Source organism: Balaenoptera physalus (assembly GCF_965194825.1).
Source record: "Balaenoptera physalus genome assembly, chromosome: 14".
Classification (NCBI taxonomy): Eukaryota; Metazoa; Chordata; class Mammalia; order Artiodactyla; family Balaenopteridae; genus Balaenoptera; species Balaenoptera physalus.
Genome location: NC_138893.1, coordinates 83,512,312 through 83,539,599, shown reverse-complemented (window position 1 = coordinate 83,539,599; position 27,288 = coordinate 83,512,312). Strand labels below are relative to the sequence as shown.

The window sequence follows — 27,288 nt, the reverse complement described above, 5'->3', positions numbered from 1 at the left end:
TTATCTTTCTGACTTATATAATTATATTGATTTATATTAAAGTAACGATTTGTCCCTGTGGAAAATGAAACATAGCAAGACTATGACAGCCAATTCTCCAGAGTCCCATCTGGGTCAGTGAAGAATATGGCACAGTCCTGACTAATCAAAGGCATGTCAGAGGGTCATGTAATTTCTGTCATCCCTTCTTGTTACGGATAGGAGTTTCCAGTTTCAGGAGATTGTTCTACCAGGGATTTCTCCAGGATTCAGATCTCTCTAGCAAGTAACTTGCCTTGTTTTTTTGGTTTTAATGTCATGAACCAGACTTCCCTTGGACTTGCTGACCAAAGGACCACTATGTTTCTTGTTTATCTAAAATTAGATACTTAATGCTTATGTACCTTTCAGAAAAATCAAGCCAAATGCTCTTTTGGATGGACTTCTGTCTGAATGGGCATAATCAGAAATGTTACCACTTGTAAAAAATCTGGTTTTACTAAAATTTCATATTTAAATGCCCCAATTAACCAATAATTTTTTTAAACATCTTTATTGGAGTATAATTGCTTTACAATGTTGTATTAGTTCCTGCTGTATAACACAGTGAATCAGCTATATATAGACATATATCCCCATATACCCTCCATCTTGCGTCTCCCTCCCACCCTCCCTATCCCACCCCTCTAGGTGGTCACAAAGCACCAAGCTGATCTCCCTGTGCTATGCAGCTGCTTCCCACTAGCTATCTACTAGCTATCTATTTTACATTTGGTAGTGTATACATGTCCATGCTACTCTCTCACTGCGTCCCAGTTTACCCTTCCCCCTCCCCATGTCCTCAAGTCCATTCTCTACATCTGCGTCTTTATTCCTGTCCTGCCCCTAGGTTCTTCAGAACTTTTTTTTTTTAGATTCCATATATATATGGTAGCATACAGTATTTGTTTTTCTCTTTCTGACTTACTTCACTCTGTGTGACAGACTCTAGGTCCAACCACCTCACTACAAATAACTCAATTTCATTTCTTTTTATGGCTGAGTAATATTCCATTGTATATATGTGCCACATCCTCTTTATCCATTCATCTGTTGATGGACACCTAGGTTGCTTCCATGTCCTGGCTACTGTAAATAGAGCTGCAATGAACATTGTGGTACATGACTCTTTTTGAATTATTAACCAATAATTTATATTCTATATTTTGTTAAAAGTTATAATGGTTCCAAACAAAGGGTAGAAAAAAAAAAGATATTTGTGACCCTAGTGGCAAAAAGTTCAGAAGACTCAGTTATCTCTTTCCAGAAATATCTGCCTACCATGGACTAAAACTTCAAACTGATGTTGGTCAAAAAACTGTTTTGAGTCAGTTGCTGCAAATTTAACTGCGAAATTCTCCTGGATTTTTTGGTCACAATTCCTGCTCTCAGATGTAAAAGCAACTAAATTAATAATGATCACAACCAAGCATCCCTGTGACAAACCAAGAATCCAGACGTCATGAGACTGAAAAATGACTCTAGAAGCTTACTCAGAACTTAGGCATACTCATCCAACCATAAATAATCCATTGTATGTCAGGACCAAGGATAAGTGTTGGAAAAGTAATAGAGAATGGGCCCTTCTACATCCTAGTTCTTTCTCTTTAGCAACTTACCTAAAATCCCTGAGTCAGAACTCTCTCACATTAGGGCATTTTATTTATCTCTAAATAAATCCTCAGTTTCATTTTATTCAGAAATGAAAAACTTGGAGTCAGATAATGGGGTACACAACTGATATAAAGAATCTATTGATTATTACATGTGATAATAGGAAATATTAGGGAATGGGAAAATGGGAAAATTTTAGTACTGGCTTTTCTTTTTTTAATAAATTTATTTATTTTTATTTTTGGCTGTGTTGGGTCTTCGTTGCCGCACACGGACTTTCTCTAGTTGCAGCGAGCGGAGGCTACTGTTCGTTGCGGTGCACAGGCTTCTCGTTGCGGTGGCTTCTCTTGTTGCGGAGCACAGGATCTAGGCACACGGGCTTCAGTAGTTGTGGCACATGGGCTCAGTAGTTGTGGCTCGCGGGCTCTAGAGCGCAGGTTCAGTAGTTGTGGCGCAGGGGCTTAGTCACTCCGTGGCATGTAGGATCTTCCCAGACCAGGGCTCAAACCCATGCCTCTTGCATTGGCAGGCAGATTCTCAACCACTGTGCCTCCAGGGAAGCCCCCTGGCTTTTCTTTTTCTTTTTTTTTTTTTTAAAGCCTTATTCTTTTTTTAAATTTTATTTATTTATTTATTTATGGCTGTGTTGGGTCTTCGTTTCTGTTTTTTTTTTTTTTTTAAAGTGAATTGCATTTATTTATTTATTTATTTTTTGGGGCTGTGTTGGGTCTTCGTTTCTGTGCGAGGGTTTTCTCCAGTTGTGGCAAGTGGGGGCCACTCTTCATCGCAGTGCACGGGCCTCTCACTATCGCAGCCTCTCTTGCCGTGGAGCACAGGCTCCAGATGCGCAGGCTCAGTAATTGTGGCTCACGGGCCCAGCTGCTCTGTGGCATGTGGGATCTTCCCAGACCAGGGCTCGAACCCGTGTCCCCCGCATTGGCAGGCGGACTCCCAACCACTGCGCCACCAGGGAAGCCCCCCCTGGCTTTTCTTAATAGAAAGAGTTTGTTGCTAAGTTTAGCTTTAATAGACAGTAGTTAATTCCATGAAAAATAGTTGGTTGTTTATTCTTTCAAAACGAAAATTTAGTTTAGCTTTTCGGATAAATACTCAAAGTCTAAGCACATTTGAATAGTATCCAATCACATTAAATAGAGTTGTGTGGGGCAAAAGGTTCAGAGAAACAGAATACCTAAACCAAGTAGTAGTTCTTTGAAACAAGCAAAACTAATCATACTTATCCTTTGTACTAAACCACATGCAAATAATGCAGTAACAAATTCTTTAGCATCAACCTGAATAACCAAACCACCTTAATATTGATCATTAACCTAATGATAGTGAGAAGAAACAAATTTGAAGTATTTACCTTAAGAGCACAAAAGATGCAGGAATCTCCCATGCATTTGTGAGTTGTAAGCTGCCTAAAGCTACGTCGGAAGATGTCCAAGTGCCATAAAACCTGATGAAAAGGGAAAATACGTCATTACTCTACAAAAACCCCCCATTTAATTTCAAATTCAAGAAGTCAAGCAAACATAGGTAGACAATAGACATTGTTACTCCCAAGAGAAAAGCTCATTCTAGTGTATTAAAAAAAATGTCAAAAAAGGTGAGGTATCCAACCAGAGGGGTAGATGAACATATTCTGGAAAAGACACTAATTTGAACATAAAGTAGGTCACACAGAGAAAATATGATACAAGATACATCAAATGTGATTCTAAAGAGGGAATTTATGGGTTAAAAACTGTGGAATAAGGATTTATTTTTATGGTCCACACAAGAAAACCATGAATATTTTAAAACTTATTTAGAAGCTTGAATGGTAGTGTGGAATTTTGTCTTTGTTTGATTTCTCAATTTTTGGACCTTTCTGAGAGAGGTGTGACCTCCTTAAGTCAACAGAATAAAAAAAATAATGGTGATATCAACAGTGATAAATCGGTTCACAGGGGGCAGAGTCAAGACGGCATACTAGGAGGACGCAGAATTCGCATCTCCGCACAACTAGGGTACCTACCAGGCACCGGTGGGGGACCACGGACACCTAAGGGGACGGGAGGAACCCCCAGCAACCAGGTAGGACGTGGGGCATGAGGGGAGTGAATGGGGAAAAGAAGTGGAGACGGGAGGGGACTGGCATCCCTGAGGGGCGGCTGGGGGAGGGGAAGGGATCCCACGCCTGAAGGGGGAAACTGGGTGAGCATTGGGAGGGCAGAGGATCAAAAGGGAGCGTGGCCAGGTTTCCCCTACCCACTTGGGCCCCGGGGAGCCTGCTGAGATCCGAGGCCTGATCCTCTGCCCACTGAGGCCCCCTACAGCCGCACGGGCCTGCAGGAGTGGGAGGGAGGGAAGGGGGAGCAAAAGTAAAGGCTGGACCTCTGGGACTGGCAGCCCTGAGTGGTGGCTGCGGGAGGGGAGGAGTTGCTACACCCAGCAGGACCCACCCATGGTTAGGGGTCCAGCAGCAGCAGAGGGGACCCTGGGGGAGACAATGGGGGAGGGGCACAAAGGAACAGAAGGGAACCGGGCCAGCACCTTCTCTGTCCACTTAGGCACCAGGGGGCCTGTTGGGCTCCAGGGCCTAATCCTCTGCCCTCAGAGCCTCCCTCCTGCCATGCAGAACCCAAGCCCCGCCCCTACACCCCCACCAAAGGCCCCACCTCTACACTCAGAGACCCCGTCCAACACACTGGGCCTAAACCCCACCCACATACCCTCACTAAGGGCCCTACCTCCAAACTCCAGAACTCCACACTTCAGAGGCCCTCCTTTCCACGTGCTACCTCTCTCCTTCCCACGAAGGTCCTAAGAAGAGGCTCTGCCCCATGTTTAAACACTGCCCCACTGAGGCCCCACCCCCAAGGCCTTATACGGGGCTTTGTGGGTTCTGGAGCCTAGGCCCTGCCCCACACCCAAATGTCACCCCCCCCCACTAACCTATATCCTGCCCCACCCTAAACTCCACCCCTGCCTAAGTTCCACCACCACCTAAACTCCACCCCCATAGCCAAAGCTTTTCTTTTTTTTCTTTCTTTCTTTTTTTCTCTTTTAGATTGGGGTTCTGTTTCACCTTGTTGATTCATTGTTGTTGATTCTTTTATATTTTTTTTTCCCTAATAAATCTTTTATTTTTTCTAATTTTATTTTATTCTGTATACTTTGTTATTATTCTCTCCTTTTGGCTTGTTCACCTCCCCCCTTTTTTTTCTTCTTTTTTCTGTTGTGATTTTATTTTACCTTGTTGCAGTTGTTTCAATTATAGTTTTATTTTTCCTAATATTTTTTATCTTTCTAATTTAATTTTGTTTTTTACACTTTGATACTGCTCCTTTCTTTCTTCTTTTCTTTCCTTCCTTTTCTTTTTTTTCTTACCACACCACGAAGCTTGCGGAATCTTGGTTGCCAGGCCGGTGACAGGTCAGGCCCGACTTCCTGTGATGGGAGCTCCGAGTCCAAACCGCTGGACTAACAGAGAACCTCAGACCCCAGGGAATACTAATCGGAGTGAGGCCTCCTGGAGGTCCTAATCACAGCACCAAGACCCAGCTCTAATCCAACTGCCTGCAAACTCCAGTGCTGGATGTCTCAGGCTAAACAACCAGTAAGACAGGAATACAGCACCACCCATCAAAAAAAAAATCAAAGGACAAAAACATATGTTACAAACAATGGAGCAAGGTAAAAACTTACCTAAATAAATGAAGACAAAATAGGCAACCTACCTGAAAAAGAATTCAGAGTAATGATAGTAAAGATGATCCAAAATCTTAGAAACAGAATGAAGAAAATACAAGAAACATTTAACAAGGATCTAGAAGAACTAAAGAGCAAAAAAACAGTGATGAAAAACACAATTACTGAAATTAAAAATACTCTAGAAGGAATCAATAGCAGAATAATTGAGGCAGAAGAATGGATAAGTGAGCTGGAAGATAAAATGATGAAAATAACTGCCAGGGAGCAGAATAAAGAAACAAGAATGAAAAGAATTGAGGACAGTCTCAGACACCTCTGGGACAACATTAAACACACCAACATTTAAATTATAGGGGTCCCAGAAGAAGAAGAGAAAAAGGAAGGGTCTGAGAAAATATTTGAAAAGATTATAGTTGAAAATTTCCCTAACACGGGAAAGGAAATAGTCAATCAAGTCCAGGAAGCACAGAGAGTACCATATAGAATAAACCCAAAGAGAAACACGCAGAGACACATATTAATCAAACTGTCAAAAATTAAATACAAAGAAAAAATATTAAAAGCAGCAAGGGAAAAACAACAAATAACATACAAGGGAATCCCCATAAGTTTAACAGCTGATCTTTCAGCAGAAACTCTGCAAGCCAGAAGGGAGTGGCAGGACATGTTTAAAGTGATTAAAGGGAAAAACTTACAACCAAGATTATTCTACCCAGCAAGGATCTCATTCAGATTCACTGGAGAAATTAAAACCTTTACAGATAAGCAAAAGTAAGAGAATTCAGCACCACCAAACCAGCGTTACAAGAAATGCTAAAGGAACTTCTCTAGGCAGAAAACACAAGGAAGGAAAAGGCCTACAAAAACAAACACAAAACAATTAAGAAAATGATAATAGGAACATACATATCAATAATTACCTTAAATGTAAATGGATTAAATGCCCCAACCAAAAGACATAGACGGGTTGAATGGATACAAAAACAAGACCCGTATATATGCTGTCTACAAGAGACCCACTTCAGACCTAGGGAAACATACAGACTGAAAGTGAGGGGATGGAAAAAGATAGTCCATGCAAATGGAAATCAAAAGAAAGCTGGAGTAGCAATTCTCATATGAGACAAAATAGACTTCAAAATAAAGACTATTATAAGAGACAAAGAAGGATACTACATAATGATCAAGGGAATCAATCCAAGAAGAAGATATAACAATTGTAAATATTTAGGCACCCAACATAGCAGCACCTCAATACAAAAGGCAAATGCTAACAGCCATAAAAGGGGAAATCAACAGTAACACAATAATAGTAGGGGACTTTAACACTGCACTTTCACCAATGGACAGATCATCCAAAATGAAAAGAAATAAGGAAACACAAGCTTTAAATGACACATTAAACAAGATGAACTTAACTGATATTTATAGGACATTCCATCCAAAAACAACAGAATACACTTTCTTCTCAAGTGCTCATGGAACATTCTCCAGGACAGACCATATCTTGGGTCACAAATCAAGCCTTGGTAAATTTAAGAAAATTGAAATTGTATCAAGTATCTTTTCCAACCACAACGCTACGAGACTAGATATCAATTACAGGAAAAAAACTAAAAAACACAAACACATGGAGGCTAAACAATATGCTACTAAATAACCAAGAGATCACTGAATAAATCAAAGAGGAAATCAAAAAATACCTAGAAACAAATGACAATGAAAACACGACAACCCAAAAGTTATGGGATGCAGCAAAAGCAGTTCTAAGAGGGAAGTTTATAGCAATACAATCCTACCTCAAGCAAAAAAAAAAATCTCAAATAAACAACCTAAGCTTATACCGAAAGCAAATAGAGAAAGAGGAAGAAAAAAACCCCAAAGTTAGCAGAAGGAAAGAAATCATAAAGATCAGATCAGAAATAAATGAAAAAGAAATGAAGGAAGCAATAGTAAAGATCAATAAAACTAAAAGTTGGTTCTTTGAGAAGATAAACCAAATTAATAAACCATTAGCCAGACTTATGAAGAAAAAAAGGGAGAAGACTCAAACCAACAGAATTAGAAATGAAAAAGGAGAAGCAACAACTGACACTGCAGAAATACAAAGGATCACGAGAGATTACTACAAACAACTATATGCCAATAAAATGGACAACCCAGAAGAAATGGAAAAATTCTTAGAAAAGCATAACCTTCGGAGACTGACCCAGGAAGAAATAGAAAATATAAACAGACCAATCACAAGCACTGAAATTGAAACGGTAATAAAAATCGTCCAACAAACAAAAGCCCAGGTCCAGATGGCTTCACAGGCGAATTCTATCAAACATTTAGAGAAGAGCTAACACCTATCCTTCTCAAACTCTTCCAAAATATAGCAGAGGGAGGAACATTCCCAAACTCATTCTACGAGGCCACCATCACGCTGATACCAAAACCAGACAAAGATGCCACTAAAAAAGAAAACTACAGGCCAGTATCTCTGATGAACATAGATGCAGAAAGCCTCAACAAAATACTAGCAAACAGAATCCAACATCACATTAAAAGGATCATACACCACGATCAAGTGGGGTTTATCCCAGGAATGCAAGGAGTCTTCAATATACGCAAATCAATCAATGTGCTACGCCATATTAACAAATTGAAGGAGAAAAACCATATGAGCACCTCTGTAGATGCAGAAAAAGCTTTCGACAAAATTCAACACCCACTTATGATAAAAACTCTCCAGAAAGTAGGCATAGAGGGAACCTACCTCAACATAATAAAGGCTGTATATGACAAACCCACAACCAACATCATTCTCAATGGTGAAAAACTAAAACCATTTCTTCTAAGATCAGGAACAAGACAAGGTTGCCCACTCTCACCAATATTATTCAACATAGTTTTGGAGTTTTAGCCACAGCAATCAGAGAAGAAAAAGAAATAAAAGGAATCCAAATGGGAAAAGAAGAAGTAAAACTGTCACTGTTTGCAGATGACATGATACTATACATAGAGAATCCTACAGATGCTACCAGAAAACTACTAGAGCTAATCAATGAATTTGGTAGAGTAGCAGGATACAAAGTTAATGCACTGAAGTCTCTTGCATTCCTATACACTAATGATGAAAAATCTGAAAGAGAAATTAAGGAAACACTCCCATTTACCACTGCAACAAAAACAATAAAATACCTAGGAATAAACCTACCTAAGGAGGCAAAAGACCTGTATGCAGAAAACTATAAAACACTGATGAAAGAAATTAAAGATGATACAAACAGGTGGAGAGATATACCATGTTCTTGGATTGGAAGAATCAACATAGTGAAAATGACTATACTACCCAAAGCAATCTACAGATTCAATGCAATCCCTATCAAACTACCAATGGCATTTTCCACAGAACTAGAACAAAAAATTGCACAATTTGTATGGAAACACAAAAGACCCTGAATAGACAAAGCAATCTTGAGAAAGAAAAACAGAGCTGGAGGAATCAGGCTCCTGAACTTCAGACTATCCTACAAAGCTACAGTAATCAAGACAGTATGGTACTGGCACAAAAACAGAAATATAGATCAACGGAACAGGACAGAAAGCCCAGAGATAAACCCACGCACATATGGTCACTTTATCTTTTTATTTATTTATTTATTTATTTATTTATTTATGGCTGTGTTGGGTCTTCATTTCTGTGCGAGGGCCCCCTATAGCTGTGGCAAGTGGGGGCCACTCCTCACTGCGGTGCACGGGCCTCTCACCATTGCGGCCTCTCTTGTTGCGGAGCACAGGCTCCAGACGCGCAGGCTCAGCAGCTGTGGCTCACGGACCCAGCTGCTCCGCGGCATGTGGGATCCCCCCAGACCAGGGCTCGAACCCGTGTCCCCTGTATTGGCAGGCAGACTCTCAACCACTGAGCCACCAGGGAAGCCCGTCACTTTATCTTGATAAAGGAGGCAACAGTATACAATGGAGAAAAGACAACCTCTTCAATAAGTGGTGCTGGGAAAACTGGACAGCTACATGTAAAAGTATGAGGTTGGAACACTCCCTAACACCACACACAAAAATAAACTCAAAATGGATTGAAGACCTAAATGTAAGGCCAGACACTATCAAACTCTTAGAGGAAAACAAAGGAAGAACACTCTATGACATAAATCACAGCAAGATCCTTTTTGACCCACCTCCTAGAGAAACGGAAATAGAAACAAAAATAAACAAATGGGACCGAATGAAACTTAAAAGCTTTTGCACAGCAAAGGAAACCATAAAAAAGACCAAAAGACAACCCTCAGAATGGGAGAAAATATTTGCAAATGAAGCAACTGACAAAGGATTAATCTCCAAAATATACAAGCAGCTCATGCAGCTCAATATCAAAAAAACAAACAACCCAATCCAAAAATGTGCAGAAGACCTAAATAGACATTTCTCCAAAGAAGATATACAGATTGCCAACAAACACATGAAAAGATGCTCAACATCACTAATCATTAGAGAAATGCAAATGAAAACTACAATGAGGTATCACCTCACACCGGTCAGAACGGCCATCATCAAAAAATCTGCAAACAATAAATGCTGGAGGGGGTGTGGAGAAAAGGGAACCCTCTTGCACTGTTGGTGGGAACATAAATTGATACAGCCACTATGGAGAACGCTATGAAGGTTCCTTAAAAAACTAAAAATAGAACTACCATATGACTCAGCAATCCCACTACTGGGCATATACCCTGAAAACCATAATTCAAAAAGAGTCATGTACCACAATGTTCAGTGCACCACTATTTACAATAGCCAGGACATGGAAGTAACCTAAGTGCCAATCGACAGATGAATGGATAAAGAAGATGTGGCACATATATATAATGGAATATTACTCAGCCATGAAAAGAAACGAAATTGAGTTATTTGTAGAGAGGTGGATGGACCTAGAGTCTGTCATACAGAGTGAAATAAGTCAGAAAGAGAAAAACAAATACTGTATGCTAACACATATATATGGAATCTAAAAAAAAAAATTGGTTCCAATGAACCTAGGGGCAGGACAGGAATAAAGACACAGACATAGAGAATGGACTTGAGGACACATGGATGGGGAAGGGTAAGCTGGGATGAAGTGAGCGAGTAACATTGGCATATATACACTACCAAATGTAAAATAGATAGCTAGTGGGAAGCAGCTGCCTAGCACAGGGAGATTAGCTTGGTGCTTTGCGACCACCTAGAGGGGCGGGATAAGGAGGGTGGGAGGGAAACGCAAGAGGGAGGGGATATGGGGATGTACGTATGCATGTAACTGATTCACTTTGTTATACAGCAGAACTAACACACATTGTAAAGCAATTATACTCCAATAAAGATGTTAAAAAAAAAATCTGTTTATAGTATGTAACCTTGATACAATGTGATGAGAACAACACTTCACTTCTATGGTATTCCTCTCAAAAACCCATAACGCCAATCTAATCATGAGAAGCATACCAGACAAATTGCAACAGTGGGACATCCTACAAAATACTTGACTAGTACCCTTCAAAATTGTCAAGATCATCAAAAACAAGGAAATTGTGTGAAGCTGTCACAGCCAAGAGGAGCCTAAGGAGACAGGACAAGTAAATGTAAATGTAGTATCCTGGATGGGATCCTGGAATACAAAAAGACACTTCATAAAAAAACTCACGAAATCTGAATAAACTATGAGTTCAGTTGAAAAAGAAATGGTGCAACATATAGCACAAATGCCTTAGGAAGCTCCTCTTATCTGGAAAACATTTAAATAGCACCATATATGAAAATGCACTACTTTTGGAGCACCAGATTATAGCACACCTCTGGGGCTTCTTCATACTTAGGTGTCTATAGATATGTATTTCCAAAAGTTCTTTGAAACACGTTACACTCCCAAATAAGCAACGCCTTTTTATAATAAATGTAATGGGTTCAATACATCTGTGGTGAACACAGCTTTCATACCAAAAGTTAGAATATTAGCTCATTGAAACAATTACTTTCAGCTTGTTACATGATTATAATAGGCACTCCAAAACTATCAATGTCTTCAAGTATAAATATAGAAATAGGTATGTGTGTGTAAGTTATATGTTCTATATGGCACTGGAAATTAGAACAGAAATTTGTAAATATTATTGCTTAGATTGACAATAAAAATAGAACATATAGAAAAAAACAGAATTATAAAAACAGGACTACGGCCTGATAGTAGGTAAACACACACACATCTATATCAACACCCTTTTTTACCTTCTTCTAAATTACAAAAGTATTATTAGTTTATGCAAAGTAACTCAAAAAGCTAATATGCGGGGGGAAAAAAGCCTAACCAAACACCCACCCCCACCCCCGCCCCCGCTGCAACTGCATACAATTTGTGGTAGTAATTAGTGAAGGTACTTAAACTCTTTCTATAGTTTGACAGCATAGAAATTTTGAATTTTTGACTCTTGACAGCATAGAATTTTTTAATGTTTTCAAATAAAAACTTGAAAACAGAGTATGGAAATTTTATTACATAAATAATCTTGACAATGAAATTTTGTCATTTGCAACATGGATGGACTTGGAGGTTATTATGCTAAGTGAAATAAATCAGACAGAGAAAGACAAATACTGTATGATATCACTTATGTGTGGAATCTAAACAATAAAATAAACTAGTGAATACAACAAAAAAGAAACAGACTCACAGATATAGAGAACAAACTAGTGGCTACCAGTGAGGAGAGGGAAGGTGGGGGGCAAGATAGGGGTAGGAGATTAAGAGGTACAAATTATTCTGTATAAAATAAGTAAGCTACAAGGATATACCGTACAGCACAGGGAATACAGTCAATATTTTATAATAACTATAAATGGAGTATAGCCTTTAAAAATTGTGAGTCACTATGTTGTACACCTGTAACCTATATAATATCGTACATCAACTTTACCTCAATTTTTTTAAAAATACATTTTTATACTACTGAGAAGACTAAACATGGACTGGGTATTAGATAATACTAATAATTTTAGCTAAACTTTTTAGGTGTGATAAAGTCATTGAGATTACGGTTTTTTTCATGTCCTTATGTACTAGAGAAATACATTGACGTATTTAAAGATCACATGATGCTTGGGAGTAGCTTAAAATAATTCAGCAAAAAAGGGGGCCAGTGAATGAACTAAGACTGGTAAATAGTAATCATTGTTGAGCCTGGTTGATGTGTACATGAAGATTCATAATACAAAATAAATAAGTAAATAAATAAACAAGCTTGACAAGATTCTTGTACTACAAATGAGAAAATTAAAATACTATTACCTGTACAAGGTCACAAGGCTAGTCTAAAGAAAGGCTAAAACTAGAACCCAGGTCTCCTAAGTCCAGTGCTTTTTATACCAAATATGTTGTCTTGTCTTTTTTTCTCTCATAACAACTTATTTTCTCATACATCTGAGGTGTAAAGCTAATATTTTACCCAAGCATAATTATCTTGGGTGGCAAATTTCATTTACTTTTACTGTGAAGAGGAGAAAAAAGGGGAAAGTAATCACTTGAAAGTTAGACCAAGGGGGATGAACCGAACACACTATGGCCCTGATTGGGCAGGGCAGGCAGACAGACAGGAAGCTTTGGGATTCTGAGACAGCTAAAGTGGCAAGCAAGACAAAAAGGGAGAATTTAGAGTAGATAATCACCTTAGAGGAATTTATTTTCTACCAGCTCTGTGCAAGCGTATCTGACCAGACACTGCAGGAGAGCTCAGAGGAAGGAGATGAAGAAGTGGACAAAGACTGGACCCCGATCAGTACGTGTGCTAAGAGCCTGAATATTATGAGACAAGAATAACATACCTGATTCATTTAAATTAAGTTCAACAACAGGCAAAACTAATCTATGGTTAGTGGTTACCCTTCAATAGTGTTTACCCTCGGGGAGTGGTTAGTGACTGGAAGAGAGCGCAAGGGAGTCTTCTGGAAGCTGGAAATCAGCTCTTTGTTAATCTGGGTGCTGTTTACATGGTTGTGATCAGTTTTGAAAGTTGAACTGTATAATTATGATACATGCATTTTCCTGTATGTATATTATACATCAATAAAAAGTAAAAAAGAATATTAAAAAAAAAGAATAACATACGTGAGAATCTTTCACTTGTGGAAAGAATTTTGCTTTCTATACTAGAGGAAAGCAACTAGGGTGATGAGACACCTTCGTCTCAAATGGAAAAAAAGGAAACAGTAGAGACTGTTCAGGAAAAAAGTCAATAAACAAGTAGTAAGATCATCTAGTCCATGTACCTCCCTTTAGACAGCTAAGTAGTAGTAGTTACAGTTATTATTTCTACTATCATTATTACTCTCCTTTTTTACAAATGAGGTAATTGAGAAACAAAGAGATAAAGTGACTTGCCTACGATCACAGAGATTAACTTAAAAAATGATCTTAGGCTGCTGACCTCAAACAGAGACTATCAAGTATTAGATTTAAAAGAGTAATCAGAAATACAGCATCAGCAAGTGAAAGTCAAAGTTCACCAAAAAGAAAGAAATTACCCTTACCTGCAAGGCACTGTTGAGGAAGCAGCTGTTTTGTCCTGGCTCATTGCTGAGGCCTTTGCTGGGGGCTATGGAGGTTGAGCTTCGAGGAGCAAACATCCCTTGGACACTACCACGGCCCCCTGAAAAATAATTTCTCTTCCAAGACATTATTGTTCACATTTAGCCTGAAAACACAGAGGAAGTTTTGTATCTTTTGGGGAGGGAGTTTCTGTCTGCTGAAGTCCTTAATATAAAGAGAATCCAGAATTTAACAAATTTATGTTGAAAGATTTTGAATTTACAACATTTCAAACATCATATATGCAGCTCAAGAAACTCAGGTATCCTTAGATCCACATGACAGAGCTGTCCTCTACTTGCTCCAAGCAATGCCCAAAATGTAACATGGCACAGGATTAATTCAAACAGAGAAATCCTTCCTTCGATTTTTCTTGAACTGCCTCCATAAAACCCTGGTGAAGTGGCTGTACTCCTCAACTCCAACAGAATCCAGGATCAGGGTAGGATGTGTTCTTTAGGCTTGTTTATAATGCTTCTTGTGGATTGAAGAATTTTCCAACTGGAAGGAGAGGCAGACAGATAAGCAAGAATCCAACGCAACCCTCCTCGGCTTCTACTGCCTCGTCCCATCATCCTCTGAAGTAAAAACCCAAGTTCTAAGCAACTGACATAGATTCCACAAAGCTAAGAAGCTTGTTTGAAATAAATGGAGTTTCTGTTGTTGTTGTTCTGCTGCTGTTTTTTAATATGCCCCAAACATTTTCTAGTATTCCATCCAGAACTTCAGAAAGTCTCTTCTCTTTTCCTCTGTGACTAGACTAGCCAGCTGTGCCAGAGAGCTTTAAAGAAAGAAAAAAAAACAATCAAAAGCTTGCGTCATTTAATGACTCTACTAGCTTTGTGCGCTTCTGCCAAGATCAGCGTTGCCTCACCTCTCACTAAAACTTGAAACCGAGGCAAACAATGCTCACCACCCCACCCCCGCAAAGAAATCCTAACAACAACAAAAAGGAGAAACACTCAAACCAAAGAGGTGGGGAGAAAAAGGTGTGCGCAGCTTTACTCTCATAGGAGACTTCTCCCAAATTTTCTAGGAGGAGAAGAAAGTTGACCTGGACAAAAATAAGAACTGAATGCAAACTTTCCAAAATCAGGCTAAGAAAAAAGTTACCAAGTAAACACACACCAAACTAGCAATTGAACAGTTTGTTTTGGATGTTGTGAGTACAGAAATTTTTCAAGGTATTTTACATGCTCATGGCTATAAAAGCCTATTTAAACGTGGGAGGGGCACATTATCAGTCTGGGCTCTGAGTAAAGATGTCCCATCCCAGAGAAACCCTCATGGTGAGTAAACCATATGTCCTTAACATCCAGTCCAAAAGAGCTAAATCTTCTTCTGACCTGTTTGTATGTTACATTTTTTGCCAGAGGATCAGAGAGATAATTTGGGTTACAAATCACTTAATCCTCAGATTATATCCAAGGCGTTCACAATCAGAGGCCATCCATTGATCAACATTAATTTTCAACTAATTAAAATGCCAGTGAGGCAACAAGGGAAAATTTCCTTGGAAGGAAATGCTTCTAATATTCACCTTTAAGTTTTCCTGTAAGGCTGCCAGGTCTAAGAAGGAAAAAATTAAGAATGTTAAATATTAAATTTGGTTTCTAACAGTTTCCCAAGCTTCTCCCTTCCTTCCCACCATCGTATGGATGACCTAAAAAAGCAAAAATGCTATAACGTCTTAATCATTCTTGAATCACCTAGCACTATCCATAGTGTGTTCAGTGGAAAAGCTGAGGCACAGGAGCATTAAACGGTTGCACAGCCTGTTCTTTCCCTTCTCTAAATTCCCAGACTATTTATAATCAACAGGTCACAGTTAAAGTATTAGATTATACATTATAGTGTCATATTATTCTGTATTTGTTTTTATTAATCTCTATTTGTTTTATATGGTGTCAGTCATATATCCTGACTATGACTGTATGAAATGAAATACTAACTAGTGTCAGACATGTGCTAAACAATACCTATATTCTTTATTTAATCTTCATAACAGCCCTATCATGTAGGTATTAATAGTTCCGTTTCACAGAAGAGTAAAGGGAGGCTTAAAGACATTAACTTGCCCAAATCAAAGCTGGTAAGTGGCAGAGCTAGAATTGTTTGACTACTTACTGTGACTTAATTATGTATTTTATTATACTATTCCAAAAGCTCCTAACACAGTGCTAGTCTAGTCATAAGCAGGCACTCAATAAACACTGCCTGATGATTAACATATAGCACCAGGAAGGATCCCATGTCTCCTACACAGACTACAAGACCCTCAACCCTCTACACACACCCCATACACACCCCACTCGAGGCCACTAAGCAACTTCCAACAAGCCATGCAGCATTCCTTCAGCTCAACTGCTGCAAAGGAATGACAAATACCAACCCTCCACTTTGCTCAAAGCCAAAAGGACTTGGCAGGCAGGTGGGGTTTCCAGTATCCACATCAGGAGCTCACTGAAACTCAGCCTGCCCTATGATACACACCCCTGAGTTCAGGGAGCAAAGGGAAAAAAGGCAGTAGCAGAAAAAAAGATTCTCAGGCTCTGAATGGCAGCATTATGTAGGGTAAGGCAAAAAGCTCTCACACTTGAGCTGGGTGTGTCAGAAACCAGAGGTGAGAGCCAAAAAGAACAAAGCCAAGAGTGGTAATAACAAACAGTCCAAGAAATACTGATGGCAAAATATTTCACTTAAATTACAGGTCTAGCACCAAACAATATAATCCATCTACTAAAGATACATGAGAAAATAAAGAGTTCTACTGACATGGCTCTAACAACCTATTTTTAAAAAGAAAAAGAACTTCCTAGGCAATACCACAGTATTTTTGGGGGTAAAAGAGCATAATGTCTGCAACCTACTCTGAAACGGTTCAGGAAAAAAAAAATTTGTGTGTATGCGTGTATACTTATGTATATATGGAGAGAGAAGGAGAGAGAAAATAGTAAAGCAAATATAGCAAAATGTTAACAATAAATAAATCTGGCTCAAGGGTATATGAAAATTCTTTGTTCCATTTCTTGCAACTTGTTTGTAAGTTTTAAATTATTTTTTTAAGTTGAAAAGGAATTGATATCTGCAAATAATAGAAGAATTTAAAATTATGTAAGAATTAACTTGTACTGTATGCAGTATTAGTAACTCAATGCAAAATCATGACTAAAATCATTAAGCTGGTAGATAATAACCATGCCAGATGATATTGGCAATCCCAAACTAAAAATAAAAGAAAGAAAAAGAAAAATATAAAAATGTATAGATATGAGGACAAATTAAAAGGAAATAAAGCTTGAATCCTATTTCTATGACAAGGAGAGGTCGAAACACAATGTAAGTTCAAGTTGTTGTCAGGAGTAAGTGATGTAGAGTAATTGTGATATTATTAAGAGGACTAGGACTAGACTTGGAGTTGGAAAAACATGGGTTCAAATTCTACATTTTTACTACTTTATGTAATCTCAAATAACTTAGGTGTCCTGAACTTTGTTCTCTGGGTCTATGGAACGTTGGCACAATACCTATTTCACACAGTGACTGAGATTTAATGTGATAGGTATGTGAAAGCAAGTTTTCAAAACAAAGAATTAATAATGAGTTCACTGAATGAGTGAATTGCTGAGCCTAAAAATTGAAAAGTAAATTTCTGTTTGCGGACCTCAGGATACTAGAAAGTTGTAAGCCAACAGGAATAAGTCTTCTAATTATATAAAAACAACAATAGGCCTCACATAGAACAAGGTATATGTCAGTATGATTTAGCTATGTGCTTGAAGAAACATTTGAATTTTACAATTATTTAAAAAATACAAGTTTAACATAAAAAGGTAAACAACTGAGTCTATTACAAGGAATAGGGTAACATTTTAGAAGGTCTACAAACACTGACCATGTTCAACTGATCAATGATTCAAATGGAAAAGCCATGAAGAGTATCTCAGTTTCTAATGAAGGAACAGTAGCCCCATCACTAGTGATTAAAGTCAAAAGTAACCCAAACAACAGGAAGTCAAACTGTACAACACTGAGATATCCCAACAGTTTCCAGAAAATTTGCCCACATTTCTGGTTCTGTTATTCTATATAGCAGTTTACTTATAATTTACTGAAGAAGCTATACTTGCACTGATAAATCAACAGGCAATTACCTCAATTCCTTGGTACACTCCACATGTCAATAATTACAAACTATATCCATAGTATCTTCTCGTTTATTATGAGGATATCAATGTCTGGCATATAGTAACTGCTATATAAGTTATTGTTATTGTTATTATTACCATTCAAACATTCCCTTCTCATGAGCTCTTTTCCCTTTAAAGATAACCACATAGATATCCTATATTCTTTAAAAAACCGGAACAGCAAAGACCACCTTGAACTTATTAAATCCTTACGCCTACTGTCCTAAATTTTTTTCAACCTTTCACTGCTAAACGTCTCTGTGAAATAATTTACAACTGCTGCTTCTCCTTGCTCATCATTAATCTCTTCACAACATGGTACTGTTCCTTTATTCCACCACCACAATTTTACTTCATGGAACATTTGCTTTCTAAAGAAATCTCCTAATTTCAAAACCCACTGGCTTTTTCCATATGCCTCATTCTTCTCAACTTTTCTGCAGCACCTAACATTGGCTGCCTGATGTAACACAATCGTGAATTCATAGGGTGAATTAATAAGAAAATAAAAGAATGACAAAAATGAGAGAATGACAAATGAACACGGGTTCTCCTACTGCTCTGACAGTCCATTTTCTCTCTCTTTTGTTGCTTTCTTAAAAGTAAGCATTCTGGGACTTTCCTGGTGGTGCAGTGGTTAAGAATCCGCCTGCCAATGCAGGGGACATGGGTTCAAGCCCTGGTCTGGGAAGATCCTACATGCCGCAGAGCAACTAAGCCCGTGAGCCACAACTACTGAGGCTGTGCTCTAGAGCCCGTGAGCCACAACTACTGAGCCCACGTGCCGCAACTACTGAAGCCTGCATGCCTAGAGCCCTTGCTCTGTGACAAGAGAAGCCACTGCAAAGAGAAGGCCGTGCACTGCAACAAAGAGTAGCCCCTGCTTGCCACAACTAGAGAAAGCCTGCGTGCACCAATGAAACCCAACACAGCCAAAAAAAAAAAAAAAAACTAAACATTCCCTAAAGTTAAAATTAGACCTTCTTGCTCTTGTCTAGAGTACTTCCCATTAGTGTTCTCATCCCCTTTTCCATCAGAACTTCAACCATAACTTCTGGTTTGATAAATCACAAATCTTATGAACTCTGAAACCAAATTACCAACTATGTGCACATTGTCCCACTTTCAAAACAAGTTTAACATGTCCAAATCTGAAGTCACCGCCTTCCCCCAAAAAATAGTCCCTCCTCTTTATCCCCCATTTTTAAAATTAATTAATTAATTAATTTATTTATTTTACTAATGGCATTGAGGCAGGAGATTGATGGGCCCCAGGCTGGGCAGCTGGAGTTGTCCCCTGTGGACCGATACTCCAAAATAACAGGCATGAGAGAAGAGCTGAGCACTGCCCAGATAAAAGATAGAGACAACATATTTCTCTTTCTTGAGGTCAAGAAGACCTTCCTGACTATACATGCACAGAAAGGCTCTTTGGAGGTCAAAAGGGAGGGGGCGTCACCTCATAGTAAGAGATGTCAACCTACCTTAGGTCGCTTCACTAGAATCCATCTTGGCTAAGAGATGTGTGCGCACACATGGGAGGACCCTGACATATACCAAATACGGACTCAAAACCAGGCAAAGCAAGATGATTGGCCAAAGGAAACCTGGAAGAAATGGCCCATATAAGTGATTCAAACTACCATGAGGGGGGCTTCCCTCATGGTACAGTAGTTTAGAATCCGCCTGCCAATGCAGGGGACACAAGTTCGAGCTCTGGTCCAGGAAGATCCCACGTGCCATGGCGCAACTAAGCCCGTGTGCCACAACTACTGAGCCTGCGCTCTAGAGCCCGCGAACCACTACTGAAGCCCATGCACCACAACTACTGAAACCCATGTGCCGTAGAGCCCGTGCTCCGCAACAAGAGAAGCCACCGCAATGAGAAGCCCACACACCACAACGAAGAGTAGCCCCCACTTGCCGCAAGTAGAGAAAGCCCACGCACAGCAAGGAAGACCCAACGCAGCCAAAAATAAATAAATAAATAAATAAATAAATAAATAGATAACTACCACAAGGGCACAACTCTCTCTGAGCCTGCCTGTGTGTCTATCCACACGTACTCTTTTTCTTCCTAATAAACACTTTACTTGTTTCACTACTTTCCGTCTCTATGTGGAAATTCATTTCTACACAGCTGACAGGCCATGGCCTTGTGACTGGCCACTGGTCCATGGTGGTCCAGTGGTTAGGATTCGGCGCTCTCACTGCCACGGCCTGACTTCAATCTCTGGGTGGAAATCAAAATCCTGCTTCAAGCCCCTGCAGGCCGAGGCCGCCTGAGATCAGCATCTCCAATTACCCAGTTTCAAAACCTCAGTAGTCTCTGACTCCTTCCTATCCTTCTCCCCCTTCCCCATCCACATCATAAAGGCTTTTCAATTCTCCCTTCAAAATCTCTTACACTGATCCTTCTTTTTCACTCCCAGTGTCATCACCTAGTTTACACCACAATTACCTCCCGTTTAGACTATTACAATACAAAAGTCTTTCTGGCCTCCTGTCTCTTGCTATTCCAATTCATTTATATAATTAGTTTTTTTAAACTAATATTTCTCTTTAACATACCTCATTACTTATTTGTGATTTCACACAAAAAAGTGGAAAGCTTGAATCATTCCTTAGCAGTAGAACAATGTCAGCTGTTCAGCCAAAAGAGGTTTTCAGTAGGATCACTCCTACCTTTTCAGGTCCCCAAAAAAGCAAAGATGTCTACTCTTACTACCCCTATTCAATATCATACTGGAGGTCCTAGCCTGTATAATAAGGCAAGAAAAAGAAATTTAAAAAACATATAGATTACAATGGAAGAAAAAACCGTCTTTATAGACAATGATGTTACACTTGAAAATCCCAAGAAATCTACCCAAAAAACTCTAAGAACTAATAAGTGAAGTCAGTAAGATCACAGAATACAAAGTCAATATTTTTTTAAAAAATCATTTGTGTTCCTATATACTAGCAATGAACATTGGAAACCAAAATTCTTTTAAAGTACTACTTAAAATAATACCATAAAATATAAAATACTTAGATATAAATGTAACTATATATATATATGATCTGTATCCTGAAAACTACAAAACTGAAGTAAGTGGATAGGCATGCCATGTTTGTAAACTGGACATCTCAGTTTTGTTAAGGTGTCAATTCACTCCAAACTGATCCATAGATTCAATGCAATTTTAAATCAAAATCCCAGCAAGATTTCTTTTTGTAGAAATTGACTAGCTGATTCTAAAAGTTATATGGAGGCAAAGGAATTAATTTTTCTTTAATATTTATTTATTTATTTGGCTGCACAGGGTCTTAGTTGCAGCACATGGGATGTTCGTTGCAGCATGCAGGATCTTTAGTTGCAGTATGCGGGATCTTTTAGTTGCGGCATGCAGGATCTTTAGTTGTGGCATGCGGGATCTTTTTAATTAGCATGCGAACTCTTAGTTAGTTGCGGCATGGGGGATCCAGTTCCCTGACCAGGGATCGAAACCGGGCCCCCTACATTGGAAGTGCGGAGTCTTAGCCACTGGACCACCAGGTAAATCCCGAGGCAAAGGAATTATAATAGCCAAAAGAATTGTGAAACAGAAGAAAAAAGATGGAACACTCAGTGGTCAACACCATGTGGTATTGGTGAAAAGACAAGTACATACATCACTGGAACAAAATAGAGAGCCCAGAAACAGGCCTACACAAATACTGTCAACCGATTTTCAATAAACGTGCAAAGGCAACCCAATGGAGAAAGGATAGTATTTTCAATAAATGATGTTGGAACAATTGGACACACATATTCAAAAAACTGAACCTTGACCCATACCTTACATCTTATACAAAAATAACTCCAAATGGATTATAGCCCTAAATGGAAAACCTAAAACTACAAAAATTCTAGAAGACAGATGAAAATTTTGTGACCTCTGGTTAAGCAAAGATTCCTAAGATACAACAACAAAAGCACAACCCATAAAAGAAAAAAAGAATTATAGAATTGGACTTCATCATAATTAAGAGGTGCTGTTCTTTGAAAGACACTGTTAAGAGAATGAAAAGACAACCCAAGGATGAAAAGAAAATATTTTCAAATCACATACTGGATAAATGACTTGTATCCAAAATATACATAGAATCCTCTAAACTTAATAAGAAAAAATATAGAATTTTCTTAAGTGGACAAAAGATTTGAACAGATACTTCACTAAAGAAAATACACAGGGCTTCCCTGGTGGCACAGTGGTTGAGAATCCGCCTGCCAATGCAGGGGACACAGGTTCATGCCCTGGTCCGGGAAGATACCACATGCCGCGGAGCAACTAAGCCTGTGTGCCACAACTACTGACCCCACGAGCCACAACTACTGAAGCCCACATGCCAAGAGCCCATGCTACACAAGAGAGCCACCCCAATGAGAAGGCCACACATCGCAACAAAGAGTAGCCCCTGCTCGCTGCAACTAGAGAAAGCCCGTGAGCAGCAACAAAGACCTAACACAGCCAAAAATAAATAAATAAAATAAATAAATTTTTAAAAAAATACACAGATAGCTAATAAACATATAAAAAGATATTCAATTTTATTAGTCTTTAGGGAAATGGAATTAAAACCACACTATATGCCTACTAAAATAGCTAAAAACTAAAACAAAAATATGTAAAACCTGACAATAACAAAGGTTAATGAGGAAGTATCAGAGCGACTGGAAGTCTCCTAAATTGCTGATAGAAATGCAAAATGACACTGTTGGCAATTATATATAATGTTAAATATACTTTTACCATCTGACCTAGCAATCCTATTCCTAGGTATTTTACCCAAAAGAAATGAAAGCTTATGCCACATAAAAACCTTTACACAAGTGTTTATAGTGGCTTTACACATAATCACCAAAAACTGGAAACAACCCAAATGTTCTTCAACTAGTAAATGGTACATACATAAAACTCAACAATAAAAAGGAAAGAATACTGACATACACAAAAATATGGATGAATTTCAAATGTACTATGATGAGATTCAAAAGGCTATATACTATATGATTTCACTTTTATGACATCTTGGAAAAGTCAAAATTAAAATTCAAAAGTCAAAATTGACCAGTGTTTCCAGAAGTTGTGGGTGACAGTAGGGGTTGATTGCAAAGGGGCAGTACCAGGGTGATGAAACTGTTACATATCTTGATTGTGCTGGTAGTTACACTACCTCTATGCATTTAGCAAAACTCAGAACTCTATACCAAAAAGACTGTGGTATTTTAACATAAATTTTGGTAATTTTATATAGACTACCAAAGATTCTAAAAAACACTTTTTAAAGCATATTTTAAAGTGTCAATTAAAAAACCAAAAACCTTTCCCAGGTCCCTCCTGAAGAATAACGTCCAAACTTCTCAGTCTGATTCTTAATAACATAATCTGACCTTAATTTATATTTTATATTTATCTCTTTTTATCTCACTACATAAAACTTCTCCCCCCAGGGCTTCCCTGGTGGCACAGTGGTTAAGAATCCGCCTGCCAATGCAGGGGACACGGGTTCGAGCCCTGGTCCCGGAAGATCCCACATGCCACGGAACAACTAAGCCCATGCGCCACAGCTACTGAGCCTGTGCTCTAGAGCCCACGAGCCACAACTACTGAGCCTGTGTGCCACAACTACTGAAGCCTGTGCTCTTAGAGCGTGTGCTCCGTAACGAGAAGCCACCACAACAAGAAGCCTGTGCACCACAACGAAGAGTAGCCCCCGCTCGCTGCAACTAGAGAAAACCCGCACACAGCAACAAAGACCCAATGCAGTCAAAAATAAATAAATAAAATAAATAAATTTATAAAAAGAAAACAAAAAACCTTCTCCCCAAACAAAGAGTTTTCCCATTTCTGTGATCTTATTAATAGTTTTACCTACTTGGGATGCTCAGTATCCTACTCCCCTCTATAGGTAACCCCGCCTCTTTGTAAAAACCTTTGTAAAACACTCCTTCACTACCCCAAGCCTGAAGGGATCTCCCCCATTTCTGAATTCCTATATAAATTTTCTATAATTTTAAGGGAAATTAATGTTTCTATCAGACCATTGTTTCTAGGGTCCTTCCCCTCTCCCTGTTCCCCTCCATCCCATCTGAGAATAGAGAATGGATGGAGGTCAGAAGCCAATTGTGTTATATACAAATATCTGTTATTGTGTTATATACAAATACCTGTTATTGTGGGATACATTACATAGGAGTTCACTATAGTTTATTTGTCATATAATCTATCTTTCTATTTATAAATTGTGATTCTAACTAAAAAGCATGATTCTAAATATATATGTGTGTGTATTTATGTATGTATGCATACATATATACATATACATAAACTTTCCATAATTACTTCATCTTATAAAGCAAGATATTCTAATATTAATGTGACTCAGTTAAAACTTCAGGCTTTCCTCACTGTCAATATAAACTTTTTTTTTTTTAAGTTTATTTATTTATTTATTTATTTATTTATGGCTGTGTTGGGTCTTCGTTTCTGTGCGAGGGCTTTCTCTAGTTGCGGCAAGCAGGGGCCACTCTTCATCGCGGTGCATAGGCCTCTCATTATCGCGGCCTCTCTTGTTGCAGAGCACAGGCTCCAGACGCGCAGGCTCAGTAGTTGTGGCTCACGGGCCCAGTTGCTCCGCAGCATGTGGGATCTTCCCAGACCAGGGCTCGAACCCGTGTCCCCTGCATTGGCAGGCAGATTCTCAACCACTGCGCCACCAGGGAAGCCCAATATAAACATTTTAAGGGACATCACACAGCTTTGGGCAGATGAGATCCTAGTGAGGTAGTTCTGTATAAATGCATCTGAGTCATATCCTTAGATACTTAGTTTAAAAAAACAAACAAACAAAAAACCGAAAGGTAAACAAACTTGGTGAGCATTGCATTATTTGTTTAGTGGCAATCTGTTCCAAAGAAGTTGTCCATATACAGTTTGTTTGTTGTTGTTGTTTTTTAATTTATTTATTTTTGGCTGCTTTGGGTCTTTGTTGCTGAGCAAGGGCTTTCTCTAGTTGCAGATAGCGGGGGCTACTCTTCGTTGCGGTGTGTGGGCTTCTCATTGTGGTGGCTTCTCTTGTTGTGGAGCACAGGCTCTAGGCATGCGGGCTTCAGTAGTTGTGGCACGTGGGGTCAGTAGTTGTGGCTCGCGGGCTCTAGAGCGCATGCTCAGTAGTTGTGGCACATGGCCTTAGTTGCTCCACAGCATGTGGGATCTTCCGGGACCAGGGATCGAACCCGTGTCCCCTGCATTGGCAGGCGGATTCTTAACCACTATGACACCAGGGAAGCCCCATATACAGTTTTCAATACAGAATCTTGCTTAGTTTTCATGTCAGCCAATTAGATGATGATTAAAAACAACCACCACCTGATATTGGTAACTAAGTGCTAGATGCAAATTTATTCAAATTTAAATTAAAACGGCTCCATAGTCCATTATCTAATACTCCTATCTGATTGATTTTTGCCTTTGTAACAGTAGCAACCAAAGGGCACGCAGCATCCTGCAGAGAATAGTCCTAGACTACAACAAACTAACAGATAGTAGGCTATTTGGCAGCTAGTTATTCCCAAACTCTTTGCAGAAAATGTATCATTATCTTTATCCACATTCATTAATTTCCAGCCAACTCCAAACACAATGGAATATTCAATCAAAGATGGAAAGAAGAGAAAGAGCATATAAGAATCTTATTGCCGTGTTGCTCTCAACTCTGAAGAAGATACAGCAACCTATATTTTACTATTGCTGAATAGACTCTGAATAAGCTTGTTCATAAATTCCTTTTTTCCCAACTTTATTGAGGTATAATTGATAAAACTGTAATATATTTAAAGTGTACAATGTGATGATTTTATATATGAATACATTGTGTGAAGGGATTCCCATAATCAAGTTGATTAACACATACTAGAAAGGCAACAGAAAAGACCAATGAAACTAAAAGCTGGGTTTTTGAAAATATAAATAAAATTGACAAATCTTTAACTAGACTAAGAAAAAAGAGAGAGAAGGTTCATATAAATAATATCAGAAATTAAAAAGGAGAAATTACAACTGATAACAGAGAAATACTAAGGATCATAAGAAACTACTGTAGACAATTATACACCAACAAACTGAATAATCTAGAAGAAATAAATTAAAATATAGAAATATACAACCTACCAAGTCTGAATCATGAAGAAATAAAAAATGTGAACATAAATAATTATATTTATTTAATCTTTAATCTACTTTATACTTATTTAATCATCATTACGACCTAGCTCCTGGGATTTACTAAGTCAAAACAGCCTGCATTACCTTGTTGTCTCTAACATCAGGTAAACTTCTAGGAAGCTTAGAAGCCAAAATTGGGAAAGAAGAATGTCATCTTCTCACCTATTACCTATTTCTTTATGTAGCAGAGTTACAAAATTGTATGTCCCACATTGTTCCCAATCTGAACACACTAACTTCCTGTGAGCAGGCTAAAAAACCTTTGCCATGTGTGAAATGATGGAAAACAGTGGGTCCCAACCTTTTTGCAGACCCCCCACATCCAGAGGCAAGCTTAAGAAGAAACCATGAATTATGACAGGAAATAATATCAGTAAAAGCAATTCCTTGGGAAGGGAGAGGCACCATATGTGCAGCCAACACTGAAAGGCAAGGGCGAGGTGGGGTAGAATTAAGAAAAAAAAAAAAAAAAAGAAGAACCCATGAAGATTAAGCTTCAGGGCCCCTCTCTTGCACAGGCCCTCAGGCCCAATATCTACTTTTCTTTTTTTAAAAAAATGTTTCCCTTAAAGTGGGCCCCCTGAATTATGTAAGCTCCAAGTCCCACAGACTCTGAATCATATTACAGAAACTGAGCTTTTATAGTATATGTTACTTGAGAAAATATATGATTCAAAAATCTACTTTAAATTCGGTAATACTAATAAATTTGTATTTTACTAATCAAAGCCATCTAATACATCATGCGTTATATAAATTTTGTTAGCACTAAATAGATCTAAATTGTACTCTTTGGTTTATATTTGAATTTTTCATTCTTGGGCTGACTGTAATAATTCTACTAGGGATCCACACACAGTTGACAGAGTAGAAATGGCAGGGCTAAATTTAAAAGATC

At 38.6% G+C, this 27,288-nt stretch overlaps 1 protein-coding gene and 1 pseudogene across 23 annotated transcripts in view; one reads left to right on the top strand and one right to left on the bottom strand.

Moving 5' to 3' along the window:
- The window catches only part of USP54 (ubiquitin specific peptidase 54), a 149,205-nt gene that overhangs the window by 57,560 nt on the left and 64,357 nt on the right, over positions 1-27,288 (bottom strand). For 18 of the 22 annotated variants that reach the window (XR_014253300.1, XR_014253301.1, XM_082424385.1 and 15 more), the window contains exons 2-3: positions 13,891-14,729; positions 3,002-3,094 (exon numbers count right to left, since the gene is read on the bottom strand). Coding sequence is in view for 20 of the 22 variants with exons in the window: in XM_082424385.1 (XP_082280511.1) it covers positions 3,002-3,094; positions 13,891-14,037 (240 nt within the window). In the remaining 2 variants the exon portion in view is untranslated. Of the gene's footprint in view, positions 1-3,001; positions 3,095-13,890; positions 14,730-15,488; positions 15,508-19,622; positions 19,746-27,288 lie in introns of those variants that run through there. The other 4 variants (XM_082424392.1, XM_082424378.1, XM_082424390.1 and 1 more) reach the window with 3 other exon arrangements.
- The window catches only part of LOC309642703 (protein FAM136A pseudogene), a 294,376-nt pseudogene that overhangs the window by 236,360 nt on the left and 30,728 nt on the right, over positions 1-27,288 (top strand). The window lies entirely within an intron of this gene.